At 34.8% G+C, this 14,504-nt stretch overlaps 1 protein-coding gene across 4 annotated transcripts; it reads right to left on the reverse strand.

Moving 5' to 3' along the window:
• Nucleotides 1-128: 128 nt before the first annotated feature.
• On the reverse strand, nt 129-14,307 carry LOC124636829 (probable isocitrate dehydrogenase [NAD] subunit alpha, mitochondrial). 4 transcript variants are annotated; one of them, XM_047173009.1, is made up of 7 exons: nt 14,159-14,307; nt 13,657-13,824; nt 12,340-12,518; nt 6,588-6,803; nt 5,331-5,466; nt 4,704-4,817; nt 129-795 (listed from the first exon to the last, which is right to left on the reverse strand). In XM_047173009.1, exons 1-7 carry the CDS (start codon nt 14,183-14,185, stop codon nt 568-570), a joined length of 1,068 nt encoding a protein of 355 aa, XP_047028965.1. In that variant the 5' UTR covers nt 14,186-14,307; the 3' UTR covers nt 129-567. The 4 variants fall into 4 exon arrangements, with proteins under 4 accessions (XP_047028965.1, XP_047028963.1, XP_047028964.1 ...); XM_047173007.1 differs by lacking the exon at nt 14,159-14,307 and adding an exon at nt 13,901-14,099; XM_047173008.1 differs by lacking the exon at nt 129-795 and adding an exon at nt 877-2,930.
• Nucleotides 14,308-14,504: the final 197 nt, after the last annotated feature.

A 14,504-nucleotide genomic window follows, 5' to 3' on the forward strand; every position in this document is an offset into this window, starting at 1 on the left:
TCAGAAAAGGTTTAGCAGGTTCGAATTTATCTTCACTTATGTGGTTGAGGTTTCAAATTTATTGCTAGGGTAAACACAGAATTCGATAAAAAAAAAACAGCATTGCTTGAAATAAAACAAAAATAAAATAATTTCAAAGATTTAATTTTTAAAAGTGGTTTTGTTTTTTCCTTATGATGAGATTGATGTTAGACGAAGTAAATCAGAAATCGTCAAAATAAATATGTTAATGTCGTGTAGCGTCTACTCTACGGTACCCTTGCAAGATGAATTGACCGGATACTCCATTATAATAAAAAATATATTTACAATACCTATACGTTTGGTAACATTGCTCTCAATTATAACGAAATAAATACTATGATTGCATAGCAATACTGTATGTAAAACTATTTGTTGAAATCGACTACTTATCTAAAGATACAGTAAGCTTTGGTGGCGCTCCTGTTTTCATTTTAGCTACAAAAAATACAATTCAATTGTATTTCTGGCTCTATTCCCGCCAATTCTTGTGGCACTTTTTAAAAAAATCCTATTCGAGGGCAAGGAGGTTGAGCTTTGAAGAGTTTAGTTAAGTTTAGAGATGATGGCGTTGGTGAAGTCGCTGCACTTTCCGGTGCCACCCAGATCTCCGGTTAGGGCTTTGCCCTCTTTGAGTACAGCGTAGCAGGCGCTTTGGATGCGGTCTGCGTGGTCGTGCAGCTTGAGGTGACGCAACATCATGATGGCGGACAGTAGGAGAGCGGTGGGGTTGGCCATGTCCTTCCCAGCGATGTCCGGGGCTGTGCCGTGAACCTGTGCAGGCAATAGTATTAGTATTATCGGAATATAAAACTCAAAATCAACAGTAAAAATTTAGGTCAAAGAAAAAGAACATTTATTTCTTCAATGCATTTATTCAGCTACTTATTTACATAATAATTTACCAAACTATAGGCTTAAAATAATACAATCGTGGTTTCACAGCGTTTTGTGTACTTGGTTGTAGAATACAAACAGCTAATCTTCTAGAATGGTAGAAACTCTATGGATTAAGCACAGATCCTACATATTTCTAAGAGTTAAGGCAGTGAATGTATTTTGGTTCAAGAGCTAGTTTACACATTATGCATTTAGTATTACTGTCAGTAACTTATAAAATGCTTGTGTAAAGAACTCAAGAGTGATTTGAAAAAGCTCCGTTATTTGAAAGCACACATAGAATATAGCAATTAAATTATTAAAATCTCATTCCATTTCCAATAATGTCACTATAGTTCCATGTAGGTACATTAATAAACTCGACAGCCGTTACAATTTTACTGTCAGATTACATCCGACTTCAAAGCAAAATAAAACAATTTGAACTGAAACCGAAAACTAATGTCTTCATGTTCATTAAATTCTAAGAAAACTATTTACTGGGTTTTTAACTTGCATTTTATCGCCTTATTTATTAAAACCTACATCCTCCTTTCCGACCATCTTTAAGTCGGGACTTCTAGTCCATTCGAATCCATTCAAAAGTCTCTAATCCCTGAATTATTTGTCTTCTACCTTTAGCATTAATCTCATTTGAGATGCCTTTTCCGTCATAAATTCAATAGTAAAATCTATGTTGTCATACTGAACTTGAGTATTTAATAATACCTCTTGTTGTTGATAATTAAAATGCCAAACATATTAAACAAAGTTCATCACACATCGGTAAATTTTATCGATTATAATTCCGACCTCGTGTCATATCCTATCCATAATTTCAACTAAAATACTGAAAATAAACAGCCATAAAACATCACTAATGCTATTGTCTCCAAAATAAATGTTAATATTGTCTTCACACTATTTTAAGTTCTAATGCCATATAAATAAGACTAAAAACGTATTGAATTTCAGCATTGATGTACAACACTTGGAAAATACTGTATATTGTATATTTGCTTGTAAAACTGCAATGGTAACTTAAATTAGTTAACAAAATCTCGGTGTATAAGTTATGGCTCAAAAAAATATTTAATCATCCAGGTGGATATGAAACTAACCAATGATTTAATTGAAAAGATGTTTCTTGACTTCTCCAATATTCATATAACTTCTCACATCTTTGGGTATCAATAATTACTTATCAATTATCATCCTTGTATTTCAATACCACGAATCTTCAATAAATAAGAAAAACTAACGCAACAAGCAGATCTATGTTCTACAAATGGAATGTGTATAAATAGCGAAATAAATTAAGTTTAACTACTTCTTTGGCAGTTTCACCGTTGTGAAATCACAGACTGAGATGTTTTAGCATACCTTAGAATCTCAGTCAGCCATCTCTGCTTACTACTAAGTAGGTCAACAATTTGATCTAATAATTGAACTAACGCCTCTTTTAACAAAAAGGTCTTAATCACTGCAAACTCATAATTTCGATAGAAGACTACATACAACTGGATGAAAAAAAAAACAAAGAAAAAATACAAAAAAAAAAGTAAAAGAAAATACTTTCCACAAATAGGTGTGGAATGTGAAAAAAATCTCAAAAAGTGCAAGAAAAAATTAGAGAAATGGCGATATCACCTGTCAGTAGCAGAATGTAGTTGAACAATACAAATACAATTCGTATTTAGTCTCTAACAAAATAATGATTGTACAGACGCTCACTATTTCCTGTCATCTTAACAGGGGCCTGAGGAACCTTCTTTGGAGTCTGCAGAAGCTTGGTCAGCAGGCATGTCTAAATACTTGATGATCTCAGCGGTGTAGCCTGAACAGGTGCCCTTTCCTCCAAGGTCCGGAGTGAGGACTTTGCCTTCCCGGAGTACCCTGAAGGTGGCCTTCTCAATCTTTTCAGCATGTTCAGGTAGTTTCATGTATCGTAACATCATGACTCCAGACAGAAGTAATGCGGTGGGGTTGGCCATATCTTTGCCAGCGATGGTTGGAGCCGTCCCGTGTACCTAGAACGTTATTTTTATATTAGATAGGTGTGAGAACTGTTGTAAGGGGTTAGGTTGCCAAGCAGGGTTAGTGAACACGTTGATTGAAATTTTGTTATGTAGCAAATGGTTCTATCAATATCTGTCACTCTTAATTCGATAGAGACAGTTATATTGTAAATACTTCTAGTGAGCAATTATACACTCCATAAAGTTAATATTGTTAACATGAAATGTTTTTATTAAATGGTAGAAAGAAATAATGCCAGTTCAGACTTTCAAGAAAATAAGAGACAATAATGTTAAGATCTAGACTGACAACACTTTTAGAAATTTTGGAATAAACTACCCAGACTTATATTAAAAAGTAGTTCATTATTTATTAGATTTTATACCAATAGGGGCCTGATTGAGACATAGTTATACCAATAGATACCTCATAGGGACATAAAAACATATTTAAATAAACGGAAAATTATTTCTCCACGATGGTCGAAGTTCTTATTGATAGAGTTAAGTAACACATATTATAAGTTATTTGCAAACATGCCACTACAAGTACCATGCTTATAGATAAATGTAATTTACATGCTTGAGTGGAAATAATGATAATTATGTAATTATACACAAGCATGGCATGGTAGGTAGTGACATATTGTGCAAATATAATAATATAGATGGGAAATACTTGAAAGCTCTTTACCTGTTATTTAATCTAGATTTTTGAGAACATTACTACGGGGCAAATTAATAGACAATTGAAATGCTTCAATTTTTTTTTTCAGTACAGCTTTCATAATATTTACAATCTTAGGCATGCATGCAAAATGCCCATAAGGTAGGTTTAAACAGTTCACATATTTTTTAATACATTTTATAGGACATTCACATATAAATTAGTTCACATATCATTATAACATATTATACAAAACATACATATAACCGATTTTTAAATCGCCATGCGGTTATTGCCAGCTCAAAAAAATCTTTTGGTTTTTTAATAGTGCCCACACCTGTTAGTTCAAACTCAATAATTTGAAACAACTTATCTTTCGAAATAATTTTGATGTGCCAAAATCACTGTTTTTATGCAGAAAATGAATAGTTTTTCATGTTTCCAAAACCCTGTGTAATTTTTGGGAGACAAGTGAGTTGAGTTTTGTAGTTTCTTAAAAACAGGTCTGTCTTACAGAAATGTTTTACTCCTATATTTTAACTATCATGGAAATATTTGGCAGAAATATCACCTTAGCAAGTTTTTTAATATGTATTGGTATCACTTCACTGTAAAATAAGGCATTTTTTAAACAATTCCGCTGATTGTTTGTTCAGCTACAATTGTTTGCTATGCCCAGTGTTCTTGAATTATTGCGACACATTAACTCATAACACTATTAGACTGAATATCTACAGTCTAAGAAATGTAGCTGGGTTAGAATGAGAGCAAGGTATCAATTAAATTGGAAATTTTATACAACAAAAACAGAAAAGTAAGTTAACTTATTAAAAGTTCTCCGTCTCTCTTCAGTTTAACTGATGGCAGTCATTCTAATCAAGCTATATTTCTACAAATATTTTTTTTTTCTAGCCTATTATTTTTTGTACCAACTAATCTTACGTTTTTATCAATTACTACTCAGAATATTCGAATCCCAGTTGGGAAAACTGGTATCAAAAATAAAAAATAGAAATACAAAATATGTATCCGCATATAAAAAGTCTTCAACCAATCACTTCGATTATCTGAAAAATCAATAACATTATTACTGAAGTGTAACAACACTAAATACTTACGGATTCGAATAGGGCGCCATTCTTGCCGATGTTACCCGACGGCGTCAGGCCCAGGCCTCCGACCAGACCCGAACACAAGTCCGACATGATGTCTCCGTACAAGTTGGGCATCACCTGGAATTTGTAAGACATAAAATGAGGTCAGAAAGTCACTTTGGTATACTGAAGTACTGTTGAAATAAATGGTAGTCCCGAAAATGGATACGCAAACGGATATTTTAGTCCAAAAATGGTCATGGAAACGCAAATGGCGCATAAGTAAAAGACTTTAAGCTGAAAGAACTGACAGATTTCGCGGTATCGTCCGTGTCAAGTAACTAATCTTCACGGTACTCAGGTTAAAAAAGAGCATTTTTAAGGTAGTTTATTTAACATTTTGAAATTTCAACAACAATTGTATTTTTCCGAAGATTCTAAAGATGCCAGCCTCTGAATATCGAGGTTTCATTAGCTGTTTTCAGTTATAGCGATACCACTTTGACGACCACTGATTTCAGAGATTTTCAATCAGTCTACGCTGGATGTATTTGCAAGCAAAGCCCCGGTTCATACTGTATCAAAGGGTATGTATGCAAAGGTTTGAGGACTTAGAACAAAAATCTGCTTAATTTTTATAAGACTACTGACCAAGACATCAAACTTGGCGGGATCCTGCACCATGTTGAGGCACACTGTGTCCAGGTAGCGCTCCTCGAACTTGATGTCCGGGTACTTGTTCGCCACGTCACGGCAACACCTCAGGAACAGACCGTCTGACATACGCCTGGAATTTACGAGAAAAAGAATATAAATAACATAAAATTTAGATAAGACCATTGACGAAGGAAAAAGCCATTTGATACCTTTACCTATATGCTTGGAATAAAGCAATAAGGGTAACTATAATGATAAACAAAGACTACTAGCAGGCAATTTGCTGCCAATTGGTCAAATCGGCGATTTGGAAAAATGTATTGGCAAAACAGGCCGTTTTTCAATTCAAACAATTGGCGGCAATTGGATAGCTGATTTTGGATGTTTTTTGTCGATTAAAAAGCGTCAATGCTACTGAATCAACCAAAATCAGTGTAGAGAAGAAGCGGCCATCTTAAAATCGGTAATTCCGATTCCATTTACTTTGGCAACCGATTCAATAGTTTTCGTTAAATTACTGTCAGGTACATCATCTTTTCACGAAAGCAGTATATTGCTTATTAAATTGCTCAGCCCTATTTGACTACTGAGTATTATCTTACAGTACATAGCAACATTTAAAACAATTAAATACTATGTGCGAAGTAGTAAATTGACACTGTTTCGCATTCACGTGACATTTATAAGTAACACTTGAACATTCCTTGTACAGCATGGAGGATTACTAAGTAAAAATACTTCAGTTCTTATGGTTATTGCTACAGTATAAGCTACTTTAAGTATAGGTAAATTGAAGGTCATTTTCGAATGGTTTTGTAACTACTGTATATTATATACGGAACAAAAGTATATGATGTTATTTGTTGGAAAAGTATAGCAATTGAAAAAAACGGCTACATAATTTATTTGGACAGTTGTTTTAAGTCCGCAGACCTGAGATTGTTAACATTTCGTCTGCCTTGTAAATAGCGCAAGGCTATATGGTACAAAGAGAACACATTTTTTTGAAGAGACACAGGTGTATACAGTATAAAGATTCTGCGAATCTTTTTCTGTATATCTACCACATAAAATATATCTAAGCTTCAAAGATACCCGAAGATTGTCCATAAACCAAAAGGATTGGGATATATCCTGTCTTTTCTAGGTATGTATTTTAAAACTCTAAACAATATCGGTACAATCATTAAAATAACCTTCCCAAAAGCTTCAAGCTCAACTCCATCTTCTAGACTAGAAAATTCTACTCACATAATATTAGCTTTATGCACAGCCGTGACCTTCTTCCTCTTATTCTCCTTGGCGAAGACGAAGGCGAACTCTGCTACCCTCATGGACGCCTCCTCAGTGATCAGCTTGATGGACTGCACCACGCCATCCACAATCTCGTGCTCTATGCCCGAATACTCACCCTCCGTGTTCTCTCTGATTGTTACCACGTCTACATCGTCGTATAGGGTTTTGATGCTGTAAAGAGGAGAAAAATGGTTTGAAATGTTTGAGGTAATAATGTTGGCTTTAACTTATTTGAAGTAGTTTCTATTGGGTTGGGTAAAGAGTCTCTATTTGAGGCATAACTAGTGCTAATATCTTGGTCATCAATTTGCCGTTGGTCTAGTTTTTTTATTGGTGACGGAATTAATATTGTTAAGAACGGCCTACATCCAATAGGCGCTACGTTTCCCACATGATACACCGCAGACCGAAGCCTTAAAATAACATCTGTATAGCGGCTACACAACGGAGTCGATATCGGATGAAACGAATATACTTTTTTGAGCTCACCCCTGTGGGCAATACTTGTATAGCCATCATCGACAGACCTAGGAAGCGCTAAATAAGTTATTAGAAAGAGTCCTGTAAATTAATTCAGTGCCTTCAATATAACATTTCACTGTACGACGTAACACTTTCAGCCATGCGCACCATGGCAGCCCGCCAAACATTTAAACGCAACAAAGATGACAAACTAATGTAGAGGTAATGTTTTATTCAAACTGCACGTGTCATGTAGGATTACGTATAAATAGATAGTACATTTATTTTAATTGACTTGCAAGTGAGAAAATAGACGAAGTCTTATCTTAATTGTATTCAGTGTTAGTAACTTGAGTCATGTTTAAGTGGGTACTATCGCGCAGTAAAATTAAGTATTTTAGGAGAAAATCAAAAAATAAAGTACTACGTTTCTCTTCTTGACCATTATTTATATTATTACCTAAAAATATTGAGCAGTTTTGGAAAAGGATATTGTTTTGAGAGTTAGGCTGCATCCATGCCCACAACTAACTTTCTGTAAGATGTGTGTGTTGCACTATTGCTATGCTATCAGTATGTTCTGTTTTTCTCCTACAACCGTGGGCCCCAGGGAACAGAAAGATGTCTAGGCAGACCCTCAATCTTTAAACTGTCATGTTGCCTACACCTCCTTGAAGCAACAGTTCATTGCTTTCTTAGCTCAGAGCCGTGAAATCAATATATTATTAAATCGATCACGAACTTGCGTTTTTGTGACAACCTTGATGACTTCAAACCAATAGCCATGAGTCATCAGAATGTTCAGTATTCTATATGAAGCGTAACAATTGAAGTACATCGTGTTATTTAGTTGTATACAGAGGCATATGTAGCTTGCGTGATTGTAAAATGCTATCACTAAGGACATCCACTGTGAAACAATTTCTAACCTAACTTATTTTCTACTTCTGGTGCGGTCTTAAACACTTCATTTATTCAATTATACCAGAAGAAGGAAACCTAAAAATTACTTTACGGAACTGATAAGATTATTTTGACAACAAAATATGTATTCGAGAAGTTTCAGACAGGTTTTTTTTCCAGTAAATCCCCCATGAGATAATAGTGTGAGTAATCATTGAGATACCGAATTAATTATGAGTTCACCAGCTCATTGTAAGACGAACAATTATATTTTAGGAATATTAATATTGGATATAAAGTCCATTTTCAAACACTCAGGTATGTGATTTATCTGTTAGATAGATATTTCGCGAAATTCATTCAATCTCAGTCGCCTCAACTACGATTAGGATTCAAAGGTAATGACAATGACTGATAGTATCAAGATATTCTTATCGGTACGTGCTCAATAAAACGTTTTTATTTATCTTGACGATATTCAGCTTATGTTTTATCTACAGGAAATCGTTTACCAAGTACTCAACATATACTGACTGGTTGTCATAGTAGCATAATGTCAAATTTTTCAGCAGATTTTAATATTGTAGGAAGATGCTGGCTGAAACTGGATACTAAAGTTGAACTACCGGACTTCACAAGTTTGAAGGGGATTGAAGCTTTAGATTATTGCGCTTAACAAGTTTGAATTGGGAAGGAAAAAGATGTATGAGGTTGAATAATAATTTAGTTTTTCTATTTTGTCTATTTTTTGTTTTTTGTAACATAATGTTTATGGTTAATATATACGTTTAACACCTTGTAACAGGTCAAAATATCGTAAATCAAGGTGCTTTTTGTGTTTTAAAGCTACCAGTATAAATGATTGGGTGACTCATAACTCTAACGACTTTAACTGTAGTTCAAAGTTGAATGACCTTTTAACTGAATTGAGCAGTTTACTAATTGGTTTAAATAGCGGTATAGTGATTTAAAAACTGATTACTATTGTTTTTATTCCGGAGTAGGTTAGGGCGTAGTCTGTAAACAGTTAAATAATTTCCTGAGGTTTTGTCGCACTACTTTGTGCACCAGGATAAAAGATACCTGAACTTCCCAGGGCAAAACCTTTTTTCATCTCAATCAACGAGAAAAATATTATAAAAATATGATGACATTGCAGCATGAAAAAAATATAATTTATAAGGTCATTCAACTTTATAATCACGAAAAAGTGCATTAACACATACCTAATCTAAATATGTCATCAAGTCATCGCGTAAAGATTGCATTGTACATTCGTATCAAAATACATAGGTACCTATTTAATGACATTAATAAACATGCAGCCAGAATATTCCGGTTTCTTTTAATTTATCAACACGTGCTAAGTTTTTATCAAGCAGTTGTTAACCTTACAATTTGCATTAAGTATTTCTTGTCAATCTCGTATTTTTTTTTTAATCAGTTTGTCTGTTTGTAAAGATTTTATTTAGGCTTGAAGTAATTAACAGATACATACATTTACAGCCAATTTCTTTATCAAAAGTAAAAGCCAAAGTAACGGCATAAAGTAAAAGTAACGGTTAAATACATTTTTTCTATTAGTTTTGCTGTTACTTTAGCCTTGAAAAAACGAATTTGACCGTTACTTTTACTTTTGACATTACTTTGGCTTTTACTTTTGATGAAAAAACTGGCCGTTAATGGCTAGCTAGCTATAAATAAGAAACGATTCATCTCTTACCAATTTTAATATGTTTTCATTTTAACTCAATTGAATTGGCGTTTATATCTTATATATCTTAGACACCAATGACTGTGTTCCCGACTGTCATTGAACATCCTTGGCAGTCGTTACGAGTAGTCAGAAGCCAGTAAGCCTGACACCAGTCTAACCAAGGGGTATTGGGTTGCCCGGATAACTGGGTTGAGGGGGTCAGACAGGGCAGTCGCTCCTTGTAAAGCACTGATACTCAGCTACATCCGGTTAGACTGGAAGCCGATCCCAACATAGTTGGGAAAAAGGCTCGGAGGAAGAAGAATTGGCGTTTATGCATCTAGACAGATACATTATTATGATATTAATGGAGCCTAAAATGATGACGTAGTAAGACTTGCGTTAGAGCATAAAATACGCTTTTATACGTTAGAAACCATGGGCAAAAGCTAGTAAAGCAACAAACATTTAGCACCTTGTTTCTTATTATGTTATCAACTTATCATTGAGCTTATAAGGTGTTAAACAAGCGTCATTTTGGCGCCTGTTCAATATTTGAACAAAATATTAGAAACCATTAGATAAATAGTTACATAGGAAACTGCACCAGATTTAAGCAAATCATTCTTTATACAATAAAAAATATATATTACTAGCTGTTTCCCACTTCCTGTGGAAACTATTTACCCCAGACGGAGAAAATATTGCCTATATCCTCCGGGGATGGACATGGGACGTGATAGCTCAGATCACTAGCCGAGCCTTTTCCCAACTATGTTGTGATCGGCTTCCAGTCTAACTGGATGCATCTAAGTACCAGTGTTTTACAAGGAGCGACTGCCTATCTGACCTCCTCATCCCTCATAACTCAACAATCGTTCTTGCCAATACGCCACCAACGAGTTCGCTATCATTAAAATCTCGGCGTAGCACTATAGTTCGGCCATTCAGAGAATGCGTTCCTGACACGTCGCGATTGAACTGACGACGTAATAACATTCATTGATTATTGATATAATAATGTTGTTTTAATGCTCCTCAATTGTTAAAACGGTAAACAACCAGCAAAAATATTTTTATCGTAACTGCAACGCCATTGCAAAGTTACGTCGTCAGTTCAATCGCGACGTGTCAGGAACGCATTCTCTGAATGGCCGAACTGTAGGCTGTATAACGTTATCATAAAACAACTCATGTGATTGAAATCAGTTCGTAACGAAGATTAGATACGAACCAGACTGACTATTACTGATTACTACTGATGTTGATCAATTATTGTCGGATTATTATTTTGGCTTTTATCTTTTTGTGTGTTGCATTATCTAATCTTAGCTCGAGTTGTTACACAATGGATTTTCCTTAATTAAAAAAGGTTTCATACAGAGTTGGTTTATTCTGGGAATAGTATTTGATGACGTCATGATAGACTAGACTAATGAATTAAAAAAGTGATTAATTTGCTGTCGAATCTTCGAGTAGCGTATCTATTCATTTTCGCAGACTTTAGCAAACTATAAAACCGTGTCCTATGAGCATGCCTAAAATTCAGCGATCGATTTATAATTGACTTAGTTCGTCCATCGTTTTAAACCACTACATTGAGAAATGTTCTAACATACAATGTAATGCATCAATATGCCATGGCGCCGATGGTAGAGGTGAACGTCTCACAAGAAGGTATTGGCAAGAAGCCAGTAATAAATTTCGCACTTAAACGTACAATGATAGGAGGCTCAGAATACAATAACAAACAAAGACCCGCCCTCGATTACGTAAAGCAATAACACCTATTGCTCAGCAAACCTATCCTCCTGCCTTTATGGGATTTATAGAACTAAGATTTCCATGCTAAGGCCTGGTTCCTAACTAGTAGGATGAACAAGAAAACATTTGTGCTACTTCGTCAAATAGGTGCGATCGGCAAGCCAATCGAATTCTTCCTTGTTATCGAGACAAATAATATGAAATGCAATGAAAAAGTCATGCTTTTAGCGAAACCCATATTACCTATTAGTGTAGCCTATTAAATTTTCTTTAACAACTAACAAGAAGTCTTAAGATTATAATGTAAATTACTGTGACTGTATCCAATTAAAATAAAGGAAAATAATTGCAGATGTGACAAATGCATACATTTTCCTATATGAGTGGACCTTGAATCAGTCTAGACACGTTATCAGAGGTGATTGTCATTGACCCACAAAGTATCAGGTTTAACGCATGGACACACTGGTTTACTGCACTTTAGATAGTGTGATCCCGGAACCTTGAGATAAAATGCTAAATAAAAATGTTTTGCTTTGTTCTTGCATATTTATAATTTAATAAGGTTGTGTCTGTAGTAACGTTGTTTTTGTTTAATTTCAATGCTCAAAACAATTACTTAATTCTAGACAATGATGTTTAAGTGAATAGCTCAAGATTTCTTAGTAATATCTTTTCAAAAACCATTTTGTACTTAATGGGTATTCACAAAGACTTAACAAACTGCTGCATTTAATCTGCAGTTTTCTGAACATTTTCCTTGTCGATTTGATTCATGCAATAAATATAAAAGACATTCACCAACTTTACTTGATTTTTTAGATCTTTTTATAGATACCTCTTGAAATACAATATTTTTAACAAGTATAAAAATATACATACCCTTCCATGCTCTTGCAAGGCCTGACGTTGGCGTATAGATCAAACTCCTTACGCAGAGCCAAGTTGAGGGAACGGTATCCCTTACCGATCGGGGTCATCAAGGGACCCTTAAGACCGATCTTGTTGGCATTCACAGAGTCAATAGCCTTTTGTGGGATACCCATCTTGCCATCTGGGCCCTAGAAAGAAATTGGAGGCTAAATTTAACATGAACTGTCACAACCACTCTAACAGAATATTTTGTAGACCCTATAAACAGGCAGTCATCATCATGTGTTGACCCTGATATAATTATATTAGAGATTTCAAGAACTTTCAGTTTCGCCAGATGCAGCTGAATCCCACTGTTTTACATAGACTACCGATCACCCAGGATAACACAACACCTCATTGTCCAGTATTGCTTGTGTCCCAAAGGAATTACTTCTCGCACATGGATCAAAAATTATAAGACATAAGCTATAGTAATGCTAACTTTCTTTATAATCCATTTTATAGATTAAAAACGTACAAACATAGCCACATACATTCCAACAAACTTTCGCATTTATAAAGTAAGTAGGATATACAATTGTTACAGCTACAAACTGAAAATATCTAGCTCAATGAAGATATTTTGTTTCACTTATGTAACATGAAACATAGACTTCATTACTGTAGTAACAGCAATGTAAATTATTGTCACAATAATAAATATGTTCTGCCTTGTTGTTGTTTTTTACTAAACCCATACTAATTACTAGCTTGTTTACAAAGAGTAATAAGCTGTTTTGCATGTTTTTTATTCTACTAACATTTCAATGGTAGTTGAAATGATTTTTCCTGCCATCCTTACGATATATGAAATTATGGACACTATCTTGAACCAATTTTAAACGAAAAACATGAATATTGCTGTTTTTTTTTTTAAATAAATTTAGATTTGAAGACACAAGAAACCAATAACAGAATGATGAAGACATGCAATTAAATAAGTTTAAATGGATTTTGAGACAAGAATAAAATTGTTTACATTCTTATTTATGGCTGATTTCTATAAACAAGAAATACTTAAATCAAATTGTTTTCTGATGAACATGGATGAATGGCAATTTATGTTTATGTCAAAAAATTACTATCCATAAGCAAAACAACTTATTTATAGAAATCGGCAGATATACGAAGAGTAAAAAAATGCGATCCATAAACGAAACGAATTTTCTCTTGTTTATAGACATAGGGGAAGTAGTGGTATTTCTGGATGTCATATATAATCCATTTATGAACTGCTTTTGTTATGGAGTGCAGGCAAAATACAATAAAGAACACGGGACTTACCCGAACAGCTGTGACGTCGACCTCATCCCATTCAATGGGGACTTTCGCGGCTTCGAAGATTTTCTGCACAGCCACCGTGATCTCAGGCCCAATCCCATGGCCGGGGATCAGCGTCACCTTGCGGACGCCAGAGCTGTAGTTGGCAGCCCCGCTCCGGGTCAATGGCGCCTGCAAATCACCAGCAAAGACCAGTCACATAACCTCAAATACTTCACCAAATAATCACAAAAAAATAATATATAACCTCATCTTTTCCGACCCCATGAGCCCCAGAACCACTGTTGGCGAGCGGCTCCAACCATTTCAGTAGTGAACCCAACACTTTACTCTCACGAAAAGGTTCCAAAAGCACTTTTATGTAATTCTTCGACATAACTATACTACTACGTCTATTTTTGGATGACGAGAATTCTGAGACAGCAAAAGATTACAGGACAAAGTAAAAAAGGTCCATGCAAAACTAGTCTATGTTAGATATTATATAACTCTTCTATAAACTTACAATGTTCTTGAGAATTCTTCCAGCCATTTCTCTAATTTTTGCTAATTCGACAAGTGATAGATAACTCCGCGGTGAAGGGCGGAGGGGGAGGAAATTGCAGCGCGGTAACTACGCATGACCGGAAACACTTGTCAAGGACGTTTTTAACGTTGAGAAACGTATACTGCTGAATTTATTTAAAAATATATTAATTACACATTGCAGTTAAACAAGGAACCACTCAGCTATAGTTATTATTTTCTAAAATTATTATTATTCCTTGGTCAGAATAAAGAACATGTCCCAGTGTACGATGGTAACACTAACCCTGATTTGAATAATTTTACATATATTGGGTCAATGAAAT

This window comes from Helicoverpa zea, chromosome 15, assembly GCF_022581195.2.
Source record: "Helicoverpa zea isolate HzStark_Cry1AcR chromosome 15, ilHelZeax1.1, whole genome shotgun sequence".
In the NCBI taxonomy this organism is placed as follows: Eukaryota; Metazoa; Arthropoda; class Insecta; order Lepidoptera; family Noctuidae; genus Helicoverpa; species Helicoverpa zea.

What these genes read in the sequence shown, in the direction of transcription:
- LOC124636829 (XM_047173005.1), bottom strand. Translation starts at nt 14,029, where the DNA reads ATGTCGAAGAATTACATAAAAGTGCTTTTGGAACCTTTTCGTGAGAGT. An exon ending in TCGACGTCACAGCTGTTCGG is followed by an intron (nt 12,519 to 13,656) that starts GTAAGTCCCGTG and finishes ATTTCTTTCTAG; the next exon opens with GGCCCAGATGGCAAGATGGG. An exon ending in GTGCATAAAGCTAATATTAT is followed by an intron (nt 5,467 to 6,587) that starts GTGAGTAGAATT and finishes CGTAAATTCCAG; the next exon opens with GCGTATGTCAGACGGTCTGT.